Source organism: Poecilia reticulata, linkage group LG19 (assembly GCF_000633615.1).
Source record: "Poecilia reticulata strain Guanapo linkage group LG19, Guppy_female_1.0+MT, whole genome shotgun sequence".
NCBI lineage: Eukaryota > Metazoa > Chordata > Actinopteri > Cyprinodontiformes > Poeciliidae > Poecilia > Poecilia reticulata.
The window spans coordinates 19,476,883-19,496,118 of NC_024349.1; the positions used below are offsets into that span (position 1 = coordinate 19,476,883).

Genomic DNA, 19,236 nt, shown 5'->3' on the forward strand with positions numbered 1-19,236 from the left:
TTTTTTTTTTTCATGGGAACGTTTTTAAATAAAAGTAAAATCCTGGAACACCGAGGCCACCTGAGCCAGCCGCAAGTGGAGGCGGCCGGAGACGACGTACGTGGACCGGACCGGGTGCTCGGCGTCCGCGCGCTGACCGGCTGCGTCCTGTGCGTCCTGATCGTCTCCACTCTGCTGGGCAACACGCTGGTCTGCGTCGCCGTCGTTAAGTTCCGCCACCTGCGCTCCAAAGTCACCAACTCCTTCGTGGTGTCGCTGGCGGTCTCCGACCTGTTCGTGGCCGTGCTGGTGATGCCGTGGCGCGCGGTCTCCGAGGTGGCCGGCGTCTGGTTCTTCGGGCGCTTCTGCGACACCTGGGTGGCTTTCGACATCATGTGCTCCACCGCGTCCATCCTCAACCTGTGCATCATCAGCATGGACCGCTACTGGGCCATCTCCAGCCCGTTCAGGTACGAGCGCAGGATGACACGCAGGTTCGCCTTCCTGATGATCGGCGTCGCCTGGACGCTCTCCATCCTCATCTCATTTATCCCGGTGCAGCTCAGCTGGCACCGCGCGGACAACTCCAGTCGCGCCGGCTCGGGCGACTGCAACGCCAGCCTGAACCGGACCTACGCCATCTCCTCCTCGCTCATTAGCTTCTACATCCCCGTGGTCATCATGGTGGGCACGTACACGCGAATCTTCCGCATCGCGCAGACCCAGATAAGACGCATCTCCTCTTTGGAGAAGGCTCCAGAAGCCCGCGCGCAGACGCAGCGGCTCTCCACCTCGACGCACAACGACAGCACGCTGAAAACAACCTTTAAGCGGGAAACCAAGGTTCTAAAGACGCTCTCCATCATCATGGGGGTGTTTGTGTTTTGCTGGCTTCCGTTTTTTGTCCTGAACTGCGTGGTGCCGTTCTGCAACGCGGACCAGCCCGGAGCCGCGCCGTGCGTCAGCGACACCACTTTCAGCATCTTCGTGTGGTTCGGCTGGGCCAACTCGTCTCTGAACCCGGTGATTTACGCGTTCAACGCGGACTTCCGGAAGGCCTTCTCCACCATCCTGGGCTGCAACCGATGCTGCTCCGCCTCGGCGGTGGAGACGGTGGACTTCAGCAACGAGCTGGTGTCCTATCACCACGACACCACGCTGCAGAAGGAGCAGGTGACGACGGGGCCCGGGCCGCAGAGATTCGTCCCGGCGCGCACGGCCGGGGAGCTTCAGGTGAACTTCGACAAACTTTCCGAAGATCCCCGGAACCAGCGGGATCTGCTGCTCCCCGCCCTCCTGCAGTTTGAGGGCGAGCCGGAGATCTCTTTGGACATGATGCCCTTTAACTCCTCAGAGCTCAACGACTGCTGCGTTATTCCCGGTCAGATCCAGGACCTCTGAGGGTTTTCAGACACCAAGCCGAGATGAACTATTATCTGGAAATATATCAGATTATTTTAGAAGATGTATCACCATAAATTGTCTTCCCCCCTTTTTTTTGTATTTTATCTGGCTCCTCTGCAAAGCCATTTACTTGAGTGAACACATCTCAATCAGATAGAATATTAAAAATATAATCATTTGCTTTAATTATTAGATTCAAAAACGAATCTCATAAACTGACCCATACACACAGAATTACATATTTTAGGTGTTTCTTGTCATGACTGTGACCTACACACACATGGCCTTGACAGTGATGGACGGTAAGCCACCAAAGTCAAAAATCAACACTCAAAATGGATATATTACACACTGGAATTCAAAGTTTGTGTGAAACTTCTGTTACTTCTGTGGCATCCTCTCTCAATTTTTTAATGCTCAAATTTCACACTGGCTCTTCAAAAACCTTCTTGTAACAACTTTCTTATGCCTTTCTCTCTCTCTCTGAACGAGACTCAGAAAGTCTGCCATTGAACAAACTACTGATAAATCTATTGTGCATTTCTTAAATTAGACACCCCCAACGCTTCATTCTTTTATTAAATTTATAATAATGACACAGCAGCTGATGCATTTCAATACCGACTGTAAATAATTTWATATCTACAAGCTTATTGTTGCCAATTGAAAGCAAACCCCGCAAAAAAAAAAATTGTTTTATACCAACAGATTAATGCACAAAACCCCCGAGAGGGTGTCTGGGTAATTGATGCTCTTCCAATTTATATCTCGTTGTTTGATGTGAGTGTTGCCGTCTTTGATATGTTAAAGACGTCTCATAGATGGAAGGATAATTGGCAGCAATTATGTCATTAATTTCTAAGGCTGATTGCCTCTTCATGTAATTGTCGGGGCTTCGGGTCGGCCACCTCATGCCAGAGAAATTAGAATGAAGCACATCTCCGGTTTTGGCTTTAACTGAGAATCTGAATGTTTCATTGTTTTTGTTCTCTACATCCTCCATTTCTCATGTAAATCTATAAACAATTTCRCTTTCCAGAAGGGGTACTTTTGCAGAAGGTAAAATGGAATCTGCAAACCATCGGCTTTGTTGCTGAAAGGACGGAGTGGCCGAGTCCGAGTCCGAGTCGAAGTCCCAATTAGTTTAATTTGTACAGAAACAAAAGCTCTTTAATAAAACACACTCTTAGCCAAAGGGGTTTATCAAAGAAAGAAAATGAAAYAGTAAAAAAGTGAAAATGCCAGAAAGTATCCATGTCATAAATGAAACTGTTGTAATTGAGAGACGGAAACGCTAAGAAACCAACTTTGCTGATTTCTTTCCAAAGCAGAAAAAAGTTGAACTTGCATGATCAATTAAAGAATAATATTAGATTGATTTTAATTCAGAAAAAAGTTGAAACGTACAGAAAAAAAAAAAAACTTCCTTAACTACATTTTTATTTTAATTGGTTCAGGGGAAAAAAAGGGAACCTGGAAGTTATTTAACCTCGACTCCTTTCATCTGCCCCACATGTTCCCTTGTGAACATCAGAAAACAAGATGACATTCTGATTTTTTGCTTTTTATTTTTTTACCTGTGAATCAGAGAGCTGGAACCATTAAACACAGGAGCAACAAAAAAGGCCTTACAGTTGAGGCGTCTGGATGTCATTGTTCAGTGCTGCACTCGGAGGCTGTGTGCACTGGTCCAAGACTCCACACTGGGGCAATGATCTCTGGCCTGAACAGAGAGCAGGTGCGTGTACCGTTTGAAGCTTTTGTCCCTCCTGGCTAAATATGTTGTCAGAGAAACAAAACATACTCGCGCACACACACACACACACACAGGAGGCGCTGCTGCTTCCATGTTCAGCAGAAGAAAGCCGGCATTGTTTCGACATGAGCCAACTGTCCCGGAACTTTTTGCTTATTTGACAGCTGAGATGGTCGAATGYTCCCCAAAAAGTTTACATTGAATAGTTGGGTTTGAAACGTGTTTATTTCAACTGAAATTAAGCTTAATATGCTTAACAGCGATCAAGGCCCATGTTCCAAAAGACTAAAAGAATCTCCCAATGATAAAATTGTTTCACAAAGCAACTTAAGCTTTAAGAGGTCCTAAATTAACAAGATGACACTTGTGAAATGGATAGAGCTGTGCCTATAGCAGGGACTCGGATTCAATTTTGTGGTTTGGCACCTAATTCAGTCTAGATTGGTTTATTATACAAGTTTGTGGAGTTTCTTGTTCTGTTTTTTTCTAATTATAGGAGACAGAGTCATAAACTACTGTAACATACTGAGTATACGAATAAAATAGAATTAAGTGAACCCGGTTCTTGTACAAAGAGAACTGTCTCCTCGTCCTGCTTTGTAAAAACGTTTCTTTGTTTCACATGTTAAATTTGTGATGCACAAAAACAGCAACCAACAAGAGAGAGCTGTTCACTTTGGTGTTAGAAAGCCAAGTGGGAATTAAAAGATCTCAGAAAACAGTGGTTTAATAGCCAGGAGAAACACAACAATGTGCAAGTTTTAAACAGACTGAGATTTCTTTTTTTTACCTTCTCATACAAGCAGAAAGTTTTTTTAATCTAGATCAAATGATATCCGGAGGCCTTTTTTGTAAGCATATTGCTCAGTGTGATCTTAAAGTGTAGAAGTCAGAAAAATAACGTACAAACTTCAATAATCATTCAACAAGGCTCATCCACAGTACAGTACGTTTTCATGTGTATATACATACTGTATATGTGTGTGAAATCCATTTAAGATAAACCTAATGCTAAAACCTAACATTTTGCTATAAGTACACATTTTTATGCATACTTATAGCTTATGTTTAGGTTTACGTCTTAAGAAAAAATGATGAAAACTGTTTCAATGAAAATGTCAGATTTCAGTCACGGTACAAAACAGATTGAGCCAATCCTTCAGCAGTGAACAGTCTCAGTAAATCAAGGTTGGGTTTCCTCTCTCTGCTTTTTCAAAGTTTATTAGGAAGCTGGGAATAACAGTGGGTTCTGGTGGCCACAGAAGGGTGTGTCCATTTTGTTCTCTACAAAAATGTATTAGAATGCTGTAAAAGTTATGGCTGCATTTACACAACCAGAACCTTCATACGAGTAACATTGGTTTTATTTGCAGAGGGATCGAGTCCCCCACCTTGACCCAAATGTGGTCTCACCTTTCTGTCCAAGATAAATCACTTATAAAAGCCTCAGAAAATGCATGCTGAACACTGATGTGCTTTTTGATTTCATTGTTCAAATGTAGCCGTAATCATTTGGAAAGAGACATCTTAACGCCTCCAGATCCAGTTGTTGAGCAAACTGAAGAACCGACTAGTCCATCTGCAGCTCCTCTTGACCTCTGCCGCCATCAGCTTTAAGGACGGCCTCCGCACATTGTGGAATATCTCTGATTGCTCGAGTGGACGTTTATTTATGCTGCAGCATCAAGAAGCTCTTCGGTTCGGTTTCAGTGTGAATTCATGCATGTTCAAATCTCCACTTCAGTGACGGACCATTTCAGCCAGCTGCTGTCTGAATGAGTCAGGACATTTCTTAGAAATACTCGGACTGGCTTGCATGTCGGTTTCTGTCTGCATGGTCTTCCAACCAAGTAATACCACATTACCCATACCCATTTCTTTGGAGAAGGGTGTGTGGAAAGTRGGTTTWTTCTCCATGCTATGCAAGTGTGCTCGAGGTCATAAACCGTCTACACTGCATCTTATGAGACATTGTCCAGAAGCACTGACCTTAATGAAAGCCTGCAGTCTGATATTTTTGGGTCTTGACAGAAGAATGCTCTCTGGAGTAATTTGGTTGGCCAACCACTCCTGGGAGGGTTTCTCAGAGTTTCTCATTTTTGGATGGCCATTTCTGTTTAGAGTTCCAAATCCTGAAATTAACAGGTCCAACGAGTTGCTAGAATACAATTCCATTTCTGTAATACAAGACCTTCACCTGCCCCCGATGGGAAGTCTGCAATTTTAATGCCAGATTTTGTTCAAAACTGATTTTAAAAATATTGGCAACGTCTAAACTTCCACACAAACAGAGAGGGCTAAAGTTTAGGATAAACTTCCAAACTAATTTAAATGTCAACTGGTGCAAAGGCTGAAATCCCAAGGAATTTAGAAAAATGTGGTACATGGATAGAAATTGAAGGAAATCCATTTACCAAGTTTCACTTTTCTTGACACCAAGATTCAGTAAAATCCAAGACGAAGGTGATTTAGCCAGTGCTTTATTGAGCGATGCATCACAGCAAAGATGCTCATCACCAGGAGCTAATCATCCAGCCAGTTTCACCTGAAGGAAAGAAAGCCATTAATGTCAGAGCAGGCTGTTGAACATTTCAGACAGTAATTAGAGTCTACYTTACTTGCCCATCTGGTGTCCTTCAGACCCACTCCCTGGGTTCTGTGGGGTTCCAGGTACAGGAATGTGGTCAGATGCATCCTGGGTGTATTTGGAGTCGGTGCGGAAGCCTCTTGCGCGCTGGTAGCCGGTGTGGACGACGAGGGATGAAGGGTACACAGGGCGGGTCGCAACCATTCCGAGGGRAACATTGCGAGCGCTCCAGCGACCCTGCAGGACAGGACGACTACCGTCGGGACTCAGGCCCAGCAGGGTGGCCACCATTTCGGCAATCTCTGCTTCTTGGTTAGCTGAGTAGTCAGCACTGACACCAGAGAAACTGGTGGAAGAACCAGAGCCAACGCCACCATCTGATCCAACTCCAAAACTGGAGACGCCTCCAGAACGGCCCCTTCTGTACACAGAACCTCTGGAGTAGTAGCCTTCACCAGTTTGACCTTAGACAGAAGCATCAAATTAGAAAATACTGGCAATTTAGAGCCCATGTTAATGTGCTTGAGTCAGTAAGAGCCATGCTTTATATTCCTTAAARCATGCAGCTTTCTGGCTGTACCCTTGCACTAAAGACCCCAAACAAGTCACCAATTCTTTTTTCTGCCTCCACCCCAGCATAGAGCAATATTCAGCTAGGCAAACATCATAAAACACATCTTTGTCAGAACCCCTTCTACAACTAAGATTTTGACTTGGCACCTTAGGGAGCAAATAGTTTAAACACATATACTTGCTTTTTTGCACAGGCACACAGGATCCAATGGTGAAGAGCAGCAAATAAATCCAAAGACACCTGTACAGACAATTCTTTTTTTTAGCAAAGTCATCAAATAGCTAGAATGGAGAGTGGGAAAAAAAAACCCCTAAGCCCCCAAACTCACTTGAAAACACTCTGGAGCACCATGCTGTCCTCTGAGTCCACGTCACACCTGCACCAGACAGAAAGCGTAAGGGACACAAAGCTTCATGGTGTGAAGGGTTTGTGGCTGCAGCTGGCTTTATATAGACGGCTCAGCTTGTTCTAATTAAACTCATCGTGTTCACCTGGAACCCTGCAGTGGGTAGATGTTGGTATGCAGATAGTGATCTAAATCTGAAAAATAATTTGAAAAGAAATCAAGAAATTAGGAAAAACCAGGTGGGATAATGAGACAATGGGAGACACAAAATGCAGCTGATGTTACAAGAGTTAGTGGATCAATAGGAGGGAGGAGTTCGTTATAGACAGAATCAGAACTGGTCACAGTGCTTTTAATGACTCTCCTTTTTAAGATGGGGGAAACAACTTATTGGTTTATGTAATCGGTTCAATACTACAGAAACAATAGAACAATGTTTTTATTATTTGCAGGAAATATGTGAGTCAAAGAAAACATTGAGTTTGGAAATTGAGTTGTAAAGGGAACTGAAGTTTGAAAATGTGTCTGCTAGGTTGAAAAATGACTTAGGGAAAGGGAAGACATTTGGTTCTTTGACAAATATTAATAGAATTTGAGGAAAGAAAATGATGTGAAGTAAAATCCAGGAGAGGGCAGTAGTGCAGCATTGACGGAAAAAGACTTTGTAACCCTTTCAAACTGAGTTTGTACCACTTCCAAGGTTTTTGTTTTAAAAGCACAGCATGGAGTTATGTGCTTGGAGAAATGGTTTCTGAGAAGTGGAGCTTCAGTGTTGGCTCAGATAACGCTGCTAATGCTAAACTCTTATTTTGCAGGCTGATAGTTGATTTGACTCTTCATGTTTGTTTGTTTTTTTCTAACAATCATCGAATCACACTCCATACCAGCGGGTGGAAGTAATGCTACTAAAAATGTGTTGCCAACTACCAGTAAAACCAAGAAGAAGAAGGAAAATAAACTATCATGAGACATAAAAGTGTCTCAGATACAAATAATAACGTTTCATCTTTGAGATTGAGATTGATGGCCACTTGGAGACTAGTATCTCACCAATATCACTATCACTTTGAAGAAAAGCTCCTGATTCCTCCAACAATATTTTGTCTCATGGGGATGGCATTGCTCATGCCATTGAGGAGGGAAAAAAAGACATTGTTGATGAGAGTTTCCAGAAATTGTTCACAGCTGGAATTTCTCAAGACTTAGCTACGTAACCGCTCACTTAGCTTTTGAATATTTTATTAGATTCTTTTTTGACTCTTCAGGCAGGATCATTTACTAGATCATGTGAAGATATTCTTTCCAGGTATGAATGACCTGAAACATTTCACTGACCAAAACTACCCAAGCAACATATTGATTAACAAATAACATAATTGTTATTATTCCACAACACATAGATAGATTTAAGTCATACTATTGGAATGTTTTTTTTTCATTTAGGAAACATGGACAAAGGTGATACTCAAGTTGCTGCTCTTGGTCGACCTTTCACCTTAGGCATGCTTTATGATGCTAATAAAGACCAAATCATCCCAGGTAAGAATGAACTTCTTTATGTCTATTACAGCTGCACAGCTACGCTAATTAGAGATGTTGCCAAATCTCTAATTAGAATATTTAATGTAAAACATACTCATAGATTTGTATATAAGAAGGAACATAAGTAATGCGAACGGTGCTGCGTTTGGAGAGATACCACTGTAGTTGCAGGAACATAAAAGTTCCGTCACTTCTGTTTTTTTTTAGTTTTGGTAATAATTTATGTATGATCCTCATGTTGAAATAGAATAAGAAGTTCCTCATAAAAACTGTAGTTAGAGTTTTATTTGTCCCTCCTCTGTAGTTGTTTAATATCGCGTTAAAGTGTGACAATTTTAAAAAGGCCTGTTTGACTAAAAGCTGAGAATAAATATAGAGATAAGAAGAAAAGTGTTTCTCTCCAGCAGACAGGTTCTGACCCGCAGTCGGTGTAACTCAATGCATTCTCTCCTTGCCAGAAAGGAAGTGATAAATCTAAAGAAAGTCTTACATGGTGATTTTTTTTCTCACAGTAACATACTGTAGTTCTTCTTGTAATGAAGTGGATGAAAGTCCAGTTGGATTTTCAGGCGAGGAACTTGGCTGGGCATGGAGTTGCCATCGGTAACGGACTTTGTACTGCAGAGGTTTTTGAAACTGGTCAGACACCAGTAAAACATTTACTAATTGCCAAATAATGGCTGTTTTTTTTTTTTTTTTGCTCTAGGATTGTTTCTATAAACAGTAGATACCCAAATGAAAGGACAGAAACAGGCAAAAAAGAACATTTTGCATAATATATCTCCTTTATAATTAACTGTACAACTTTAAAACAATTACTTTTTTTGCAAGAAATGGCTGCTTGCATCTTTTTATTGATAATTGTATGATCTTCCTGTTTTAAATGCTTTTTTTTTGCTCACTTATCACATCTATGGGATACATAACTGTGTATTGTCGATATATGATGTTGCCAAAGTTATAGATTTCATGTTAAGATTTTTTATTTATTTATTTATTTTTTATTTACTATTTTACAGCTTTTGTGGGGGTTTGTAGTTTTGGTGGGGTTTACAGTTTTTGTGGTGTTTTTCCTGTACTCGTGTTATTATTGATTCTTAATGATTGATTACCAGTTATGCTTTCTTTATTCATTTTCTGCCACATAATGTGTACGTTTGACTACTTTTGAATAAAATGATTGCTTTTGGGAAAAAAAAGTTATATTATTACTTCATTCAGGCTACTGTTCTAATGTTGGGAAATCTAATAAAAATAATGCAAATAAACCTCTGGTTTTTTTGTTGTCTCCCATAAATACTCTGTATTTAATTTTCTTGAAAGAAAAATATGCATATTTTCTCCTAGGTTTAGGTTCTGACAAGTCATATTCTAGTGCTTTTAGCAAAGTTTATGCAATCCATAGCTATGGGAAAAATTAAACCCACTAGACAAAAAAGGAATTTATAATTGCATCATACTACATCAGAGCTCCAGCTTAACATTATACTGCTTAGTTCAGATTATAACCTAAATATATGCAATGAATCTTCAATGACTCAAAATGTGGACCTCTTTGTAACATAATGTAAAGAAGTCTGTATGCTGGCAACCCCATGTTTTTGAATTAGATGTTTTGCTTTACATTATATATAATTTTTAATTAACAAGTAAAAAAGGGACAAAAAAATCCTAAAACAATGGTCCAAAGCACTTTTGATGAAAAGGAAAATCAGAGCATATAGATTTAATAAAGATTTAATGTGGACAGTGGCCCTGACAGGTAAATAAGAAACATAAACAGGTAGTTACAGTTAGTAAAATCAACTGGGCAAACACATGAAGTCCAGTAGCAAAAGTTTAACTGAGATTTGAGGGAAACTATGTTTTAAAATAAAAACAGGAGAAGTAGAGAGGTGTATTGCTGTGACTTTGCCAGATCAATTGCGCAATACATTTGAAAGAAAAACTCTTTGATTTCCAAATAGTGGGTTCTTTTTAATGTTGCGTTCAGGGGACTTTCATGGTCCAGTAACTCATTGTGCCGGTTATAAAAGCAGGTAGCAGAACTCCACCTGACAGACATCATATGTCAGATCCTTACAGAGGAGCAATGACCATTAAGGTGAGTTTATGATGTTAAAGAAAGGACTCTTGAATGTTCCTCGTTTGCTTGATTTTTGCTTTTAGCACAAATGAGAAAAGTTTGGACTCTCCAGACTTGTCGTGAGCAAACTGTTCCTCTGCTGCAGCTGTTTGTTCTCCTTCTGGTTCCCGTGGTGACCAGCACCTCAGATCTCAGCCTCCCTCTGGACTGCAATGACGTCTACAACCAAGACACCAGCCGACCCAGTGGAGTTTACACTATCTATCCTATCGGAACCACATCGGCCGTCCAGGTACGCTCAAACCTTCTGGAATAAATGTTAGTAATTAATAATCACATTCTGAATCTTAATGCCTGATGTTAACATTAACATGTTCACTATTAATATATAGTTCAATATCCAAAAAGTTTTCTTTTAACAACCTTGATAAAAAAAAATCCCAAGCATCAAATTTGTGTCACCTGATAGGGATCTATCAGCTCTGATGCTTGGTATCTTGCTGATTCAAACATAACGGGGCTCCTTGTTTTTACAGCATTGGTTCAAGAGTCCAGAAGGAGGTCAATTTGGTTTTGTTTCTTTATGTTCCTTGTGAAAAATCAGAAACAAGAGTCTCAACATGCAGCTGAATCTGTATGTCGGTTCAATCAGCTGCTATGTTTGTGTCTGCAGGTTTACTGCGACATGGACTCTCTGGAAGGAAAGTGGACGGTAGGGATTGTTTCTTTTTGCTGTGTTAATTTATGTTTTTATTCTTTTCATTATTTTAGGCAACAGTTTCAAAACCTTTCTTTGGAATTCAATTCAATGTCATCTGTTAAAATACAACTGTAATAATATGCATTTTGAATCCATATCATTATCTTTTTGAGATAGGGTTCTTACCTGTAGCCAACTGGTTTCATTAAAGGGAAACTACTGGAAATAATTTCGAGTTCACGACAAAAAATGTATCAGTGGGCTCACCATCTACAGTCAGAGTTTACAAGAATCCAAAGCAAAAACACTTAAACACTGTTTGATCTAATTGTAAGTGATTTGTTATTTGCATGCATTTCTGAAATCCAACTCTAACATCCGATTCCGAAATGCAACAAAGCTCATTGTGAGGAAACCTGAGCTGGATAACTGTCCTCACCTCTCTGCAGGTTTTCCAGAGGAGGATGGACGGCTCTGTGAACTTCTACAGGCCCTGGAATCAGTACAAGTTCGGCTTCGGGAACGCCGCAGGAGAATACTGGCTCGGTGAGACGTGAAGCCAACGCAGCAGTTATGAAGACTAGAGGGAGCACCCGTCAAAAGTTCAAAGAAATCACTTTCTCCAATGTTTCTGTCATGTTCAAGGTCTGGAAAATGTCTTCCACCTGACTAAGAGGAAAACAGAGCTGTTGATCGACATGGAGGACTTTGATGGAAACAAGTCGTATGCTCGTTACACCTCATTCTCCGTGGGCCCAGAGACTGACGGCTACAGACTTCACCTGACTGGGTTCACTAATGGAGGGGCAGGTGGGTAAAGACAGACATTTTGTTTTTGTTTCTGGTAAGATATCTTTTTTTTATTATTATTATATATTTTTATTTTTTAAATGTCCAGCAGTGTCGCACTCAGAATTGTTGTCTAAGAGCCAGCATGAAGCCCAAACCCTACACCACGTCCCTGCTCCCCTCTTCTTTAGCACCTGCAGAGAAAAATCTGGCACTTTATTTTTCTACCAACAACTTTAATATTTTACCATTTACTCAGTAAAAAAAAAAAAAACATTCTTACTGAACAACTTGAAAGAGTATTTCCAAAAATACATTATGTTTTGATTTGTTTTGCCAAGAAACCAACATTTTTGCAAGATACTTTATAATTTAGGAAAATAATGTGCTTCACGTTTATGTGACTTTCTGTTTCTTCAGGAGACTCTCTAAGTCACATCAGTGGACAGAAGTTCTCTACGTTCGATAAAGATCAGGACACTTGGGTGAACAGCTGCGCCCGATCGTTCCTTGCAGGGTTCTGGTACTCCGATTGTCACTCTGCAAACCCAAACGGCGTGTACCTCTGGGGGGCCGACAGCACTCTTTATGCCATCGGAGTGGAGTGGATTTCCTGGAAGGGCAGGGCCTACTCCCTGAAGGCCATCAGCATGAAGATCCGTCCAGTACAGTGAACTGGGATGGGATTTAAGCGGCATCAGAAGTTTTCAAGGACCCAGGAAGGGATTTCCAGCAATTACACAGGACGTGATGAAGGAAGCTGAGCGAAATTTTGAACATAAACAAATACTGGAGAAATGGTCAGACTTAATTCAACTGGTCAGAATCGTCCCACTCAGGCACTGAACTCAGAAGGAGCTCAGTTGCTGCCTCAGCAACTTCAGTAGGTTTAAAAAGCTGCAGTCTACCCATTCATCCATCAGATGTCGCTGTTGCACCTGTCCGAATTTCTTCTGTTTCTGTCAGTAAAATTACTTTGATTCATGAACTAAATAATAACCTGTTGTTTACTGAAGGAATAAAATAAAAATGCTAACTTTTCCTGAAACCAACAACATTGTGTCGTTACATCCTAAATTATGACCTTTCAGTGTTGCTGCCTCTGTAGAATAAAGTCAAATTATTCCAGTATTATTACTGAGTTTGTGGTTTTAGTTTATTAAAAATAAAATATTTTATGAGCACAATTAGTGCATGTCCAGTTAATGTTGAGTGAAGATTAAGTTGGGTGCAAACAGAACCCGACAAATGTAAAAAGAAAAACATCCAAAGTTTATAGACATGTGAGTGCTTAAATATAAGTTTGTTTAACAAATGCCCATCAAACTTATGAAGGATTTTTCAGTTGTGTTTTTGCTGCATGGAACACACAAACGTTACCCAGAAATCTTAATTTACCATTAGAGCAGGCTTTCAAATTCCATCTGAGCAAATAGATCTAAGTAAAAAGTGCTGCTTGTACAGCGACTGTCATTTTTTAAAGTTAAAACATTAGTCACACAATCAAAGGGGTTACTGAGATATTTACCTTTTTATCAAACATTTTTCTGCAAAAGCAACTTATACACATTATCTCACTAGAGCCATCCAATAGCACTGTGGTGATGTAGAGCATAATTTACACATATTATGGATGTTCATCATTAGTTTACCAAGTTCAAATGTCTCACATTTTCCAACAAAGACTTTCAGAGCCTGTTGGACACACACCTGGTGAATATGAACCCGCTGTGTTAGTTTGACTTTTCTGTATTTTCTGGGACTGTTCATGACCAACCTTCATGTCTGTTTTTCTTCACTGTGATATTACTTCTGTGCCTACTTCTGGGGCATAACCTTAGAGGTAGTTTAAGGAAGTCAGAACAAGTCTTAAAACATTCTTGTTGCAAGATTGCCTTTGCTGACAGTCAACAACAATAAACGATGTATGTTATCAGCACATTGTCAATTATTGTGAATGTGTAAAATATCATATAAGTCAGTTGCAATTAGAACAAACTGTTTGAAGTCACATCAGTGGACTTAAATATTCAGAGCCTAGTGTCTCTTTGTAGTCTCCAAGATACCTCAAAAATACTCTGTTACACTTTGTTTCAGCAACTCCAGCAGAATCTGGACTGTCACACTTATCTCATCCACTAGATGTCACTGTTCTATTAGTCAGCATGATTGGATTGAGCAGATGCAGATTTCTGTAAATTAAACCCTGTGATGGTGTCTTGTGGAGTTATTTAACTTCATTTAACCTTTTAAGACCTGCCATAGAATGAATGTGCCAGAATTTGTGCTTAGATTTTTATATGCTGCATTTTTTTGGACAATTCAATTAGCTATACATCAACTCAACCTTCATTACCTTCATTTTATTAACATGCATGTCATGGGTGGCTCCATGGTAACTAAGTAAAAAAACAGCTGACAAGTACAATACATTACAAAAAAATACAACAACTTTTTTTTCTTCATGATTTTTTTGCTGCACAAATTTCGTAACTGCAACTAAGGTTCCACAAAATGGGAGCCAGAGAATGGACGCAGTTTTATAAACTGTAGAAACAACAAACAATACAAGATACATTGTGTGAAATTTACAAAAGATGAAGTATATTTCAAAATAACGTTTCAAAAGGGACCTGTACAGAAAGAAAAAAGAGTCATTAAGTAGTTTTGTTTTTAATTAACGTCATGGAGTTGTGACACTTCTTGTTGCCTCCCTGTCTGTGTTTTATGGCCAAATGCTCTCTCAACAATGGCAGCAGAGATTTGATGACAGCACTTTGGGACTGGTTGTGAGGCCAACCCGCTGTGTTCCTGGAAAACCTGGTACATCATTGACTGCCACACAGCTCCGTCTTGAGTAACTAAATTTTTCATACAGCAAAGGACCATAAATTGATACACGACAGACAGTCATGTATTAGTTCCTGGAATTTCTCTTTAAAGAACAACAACCAGTCATTGGATCTGAGAGGTCAACTCTTTCCAGGAAGTGATTGTAGTCCTTCACAGCAGCCATTGCAATGACATGCTCAGCAACCTTGGAACACGTCATGTTCCTGAAGTCCGTTTACTTGTTAAACAGCTTTCTCTGTGATCCACTTGACTGTCCCTTATGGAGATTTTTATTTGCCAGGATGTTAACATTTTTAGGATGTCAATTCTTGTGTGCAAAAACGTCTCACATGGTCCAAATCCCAGGTTCTTAAACTGGTATTCTAATCTCAACACTCAGCATCACAACAAAACTGGGGAAAAGCTAAGTTTGGGCTGTGTAGCTCCAATCTAATCATTGTTAGTCAGTGTGGTATCTATGAAAAAAAAAACCTTGTCAAACTGCATAGAGCTGTTTGTAGATGAACCTTTAGATGTTTAAATTTATATGTAAGTTTAGCTATATAAAATCAAAGCTATTGTTCTGTCACTACAACTGGGGTCTTGCTCATTAAATGGCTTCACTTCCTCTGTCAGTCCTTAAGGACTTCAGTTCCTGCTGGGCGGTGCTTTGGGTTCCCGATGAAGACTGTGTGTTCTGGCTTTCATCCTTTCCACAGGGTACGAGTCCCAGTAGTGCCTTCCTGAACATAGAGCTGGAGAAGACGTAGACGATAGGGTCCAGAGCCGAGTTCAGAAAGTTCAGGCCCAACGACACAATAGTGAGTTGAGTAAAGGTGTAGAAAGCGGCACAGTCCCATGGACGGTAAGAGCGGATGACCCACACACCAATCGTGGTCACCGTGGTGGGAAGGAAGCACACGATGAACACAGCCACAATGGCGGCACACATTCTCATGGCCTTGTGCACCTTGTCAGGTTTTCCCATCTGCCTCTGCTTCAGGAAGTTGGAGATTCGGACGGAACAGAACAGCAGCATGGCCATGGGGATGACGAACTCCACCACCGTCAAAATACGGTGCATGCCCACCAGGATGATGATGGCGCGGGATGCCTCTTTGTAGGATGTAAAGAAGAAGCACTGGGTCTTCTCGCCTTTACCCTTGATGTGGTTGTAGGCCAGCATGGGAACCCGAGGACTGATCACCAACAGCCAGACAAACGCTGAGACAAATGCAGCCTGCCGCTTGGTCATGCGGTTGAAGCGATGATGAGGGTGGACCACCTGGAGCAAGAATCCAGAAATGAAGCACTTTACTTTCAATGATTCAGTGTAGTTCTCTTTTTAGCTAATTTCATATAATTTTTTTGTTCAGCCTAGCAGCAGATGTGATGTTGCAGAGTGTTTAAAGTCATAAGAAAGAGTTTTTGAATGTGAGCTTTTGTACAGAAAACTAAATCTAATTCAACATAATACAGCTTTATCTGATGTAAAGGTGTGTAAGTACCTCCAGTAGTCAAATTGGCTTCGTATATTTGAAGCAAGGTAGAAATTCAATATAGGAGTCAGTGTTTTGTGTTTTATGTGCCATTTTATAGCACAATCAAGCAACTATGTTAGCTTCAGTTGTCATAAACATGCTATATGTACCTAAAATGGCTTAAAAAAAATTTTACTTTGTAATTTAACACCTTGAAACTGGGCCTCTGCCTCTTTAAGAGCAGTTTTGTCAGGAGTTTGCTAAGTATAGTCTGGCAAAAAAAGTAGAAAATAGTAGGTGGAGTTGGGGATAGAAAAAGGAGTCATTCTTGAAAGAGACCCCAATTGGTAGACCCATACAGAAATAACCTTTGAACTCTCAAAATAAATTCACAGATTTCCTCACCTTGAAGTATCGGTAAATTGCCACCACGGTCATGAGTGCGATGCTGGCCGATCGGTTGGAGAACATCAGGAAGAGGTTTATCCGGCACATGCCATCTCCAAACACCCAGTGGCCCCTGAGCAGGGCGTCAATCCTCAGGGGCAGACTCACCAGGGCAAAAAAGTCAGCGATGACCAGGTTGAAGAGGAACAGGGTGTTGGGGTTCCAGGCCTTCAACTTAAACCAGAAGATCCACAGCGCCACCAAGTTTCCCATCAGCCCCAGTACGACGTCGATGATGAGGACCGGAGGCATGATGAGGCCCTCCAGCTGGATGCCGACAGGTGGGCATCCACCACCCCCAGGGACAGGGGTTGTGAGGTTTGAAACTGTGGTGAAGTTTGGTTGTGGGACCATTTTTTCAAAATACCATTAGACTGTAGAGAAGAGAATAAGAAGGGGGGGATTATGATGTGTTACTGATAAACAGGCATGTGGTTTTAGTGATTAAGTAATAACCCGAATGAACAAACAGTAGAAAGTTTTGAAACTTGGAGTTTTCAAATTCCTCTTTTAAAGTCCTTCCTTTTTTTCCTCTGACATTAAAAACCATGCAGAAAGAACTTTAGGACATGATGAACATTTACTTGTGTTACAGACTAAATCACTAAACATTGCTGGTGCATTTAAAGGTAAAAAAAAGTTTTAAATATCTAAAAGTGGAAATGTGATTCTCTTAATTATAATGCTATACAGCAGTGATTGTCATATTACTTTAAAGGATTACATAAAAGAAAAGTTCAATAAAAAAAATAAATCAGTCATAATGATAGTGATAATAGCAAATGACATACAATTTATATATATTAAGGAAAGACATAACATTTTTATATATTTGTTTGAAATGAATAAATAAATAAATAAATAAATAAATAAATAAATAAATAAATAAATAAATACATATTTTTCTCATAAATCACGATGAGCGCATGTTGCTCTCTACCTCATTAATGGTAGAAACACAAGTCAAACCCGCACACCCTGGTAAATTTAAACTGTGTTTGTTTCCACTCTGAATGCAGAGAATTAGAGGAGATTAGATTAATCCACTACTCACCAGCAGAACTGTTTCATTCATAAAGAGCTGCAGGAAGATATGGATGGATGAATGACCTTCACTGGTGTATTTATAGCTTCTACTGAGGGATGGGGGGTGGGGGGGCATGTTCCTGTCTGGTTGCCCAGTTACGTTTTGAGAAGTAAAAAGTGACAGACGCAGCCTGGGGAAAAAGAAACATTTTGTAATATATTTCACAAAAGAGTAAAAAAAAAAAGAAGAAAAACTCTTTCTGGCACAGATTCCTGTTAGACATTACATGATGGACACTCAGCAACTTTTAAACTGATCCTTCCGTACGAACTAAGACTTTTTGATCAGTCATAATTGATCAGTTATTTATAAAAACACAACAGTTTGATTTTGTGATTATTTTTAAAATGACCTTGCACTGTAAAAAAAACCCCAAACGTCTCTAATCTAAATTTATACGGTAAAATTCTGTGATTGTCAAAATTACTGTAGATTAGAGACGTTTTCTTTTTTGTTTTTCTCACTGCACCACTACTACAGTTATATTTAATAAATCTGAATATTTTAATGAAGTTGTTTTATTTCATTAGCTAAATTCAGTGAATGAAAACGGCTGTAATCACTCACAGACTGTTGTTGTCACGCCTTTGTTTTTGTTCGCCACAACAGATTTCCACTTCACACTAATGTAAACAAGACATTTAAGATTAAATGTTTCAAACATTTTTAATTCAGAAATGTGGGCTTAATGAAGACTATGTTTAATAGTTGCTTAAACATTACTTTTAATCAGACCAGCCTTGTCGAAACACATGTTCTTTGGGTCATTGTTCTCTTTACTTGTTTTGTGGCAATCTGTGTCTATCAAAGTAGAGTACCTAAAATAATAATGTCAATAATGATTTAAAATAGCCAAATGTGGAGTTTTTTTTTTCAGTTCATGTGGTTTTTGAATCACAGTTCCTGTAGTATTCCAGGTTGCTGAAATCGCTACGGCGTCACTGCTGACCTGTCAAACTTTGACTGACACAGGATTAGGAAATCAGTTGAACTTTTGCTGGTGATTATGTTCTAAGATTTGAGGAAGTTTGACAACACAAAAATTGCCAATGTATGAGTTGAGCCAGCTGGCAGGAGGATTTAAAAGAATCAACATATTCTGTTGGTGATTTAAAGCTGATTCTCAAATATTTGACCTAATAAAACCTACTAAACGTGTAACATTAATGATAATAATGCAGGTGACCTTCCACCTATCAGTAGAGACATTAGTTCAGAAAGACTTGATGCAACCAGAGAGTTCATTTCTGCTCTGAAGTGTTTGAACACCAGATATGTTGGAGTGGAGTTGCAACTACAATCTGCAGGAAAGTACGCAAGTTTGGGAATTTTCTTGGAGATCCCCAAATATAATAAATGGAGGAGGCCTAAGTTAGAGCCTTGGGGAGCACCACCAACAACTTGAGAATCTCTCTGTCTGAACATTTTAAACTGTGATTACAATCTGACAACAGCTCAATGACCAGACTGGAAGAGTTCAACAAGCATTTTTTATTTATTTTTTTGTAATTTTCTTTGCACAGGGTTCTATTTGAAACATCATGAATACACCTAGCAAGTATCGTATAATGCTACGGGAATCCTGGTACACCATTGTTTTCTTTAAAGAATGAAAACAATGACATA

At 39.9% G+C, this 19,236-nt stretch overlaps 3 protein-coding genes across 3 annotated transcripts; 2 read left to right on the top strand and 1 right to left on the bottom strand.

Moving 5' to 3' along the window:
- Window positions 1–12: 12 nt before the first annotated feature.
- LOC103482083 (D(5)-like dopamine receptor) lies at window positions 13–8,395 on the top strand. Its single transcript, XM_008438012.2, has 2 exons — window positions 13–3,121; window positions 8,090–8,395. The coding sequence occupies exon 1, from the start codon at window positions 13–15 to the stop codon at window positions 1,378–1,380; it is 1,368 nt and encodes a 455-aa protein (XP_008436234.1). The 3' UTR covers window positions 1,381–3,121; window positions 8,090–8,395.
- Window positions 8,396–10,169: 1,774 nt separating this feature from the next.
- LOC103481880 (microfibril-associated glycoprotein 4-like) lies at window positions 10,170–12,897 on the top strand. The gene is made up of 6 exons (XM_008437667.1): window positions 10,170–10,292; window positions 10,420–10,566; window positions 10,948–10,986; window positions 11,424–11,520; window positions 11,620–11,784; window positions 12,184–12,897. Exons 1-6 carry the CDS (start codon window positions 10,257–10,259, stop codon window positions 12,435–12,437), a joined length of 738 nt encoding a protein of 245 aa, XP_008435889.1. The 5' UTR covers window positions 10,170–10,256; the 3' UTR covers window positions 12,438–12,897.
- A 1,148-nt stretch (window positions 12,898–14,045) lies between these two features.
- LOC103481881 (hydroxycarboxylic acid receptor 2-like) lies at window positions 14,046–17,607 on the bottom strand. The gene is made up of 3 exons (XM_008437668.1): window positions 17,578–17,607; window positions 16,482–16,897; window positions 14,046–15,880 (listed from the first exon to the last, which is right to left on the bottom strand). The coding sequence occupies exons 2-3, from the start codon at window positions 16,875–16,877 to the stop codon at window positions 15,206–15,208; spliced, it is 1,071 nt and encodes a 356-aa protein (XP_008435890.1). The 5' UTR covers window positions 16,878–16,897; window positions 17,578–17,607; the 3' UTR covers window positions 14,046–15,205.
- Between the last annotated feature and the right edge of the window lie 1,629 nt (window positions 17,608–19,236).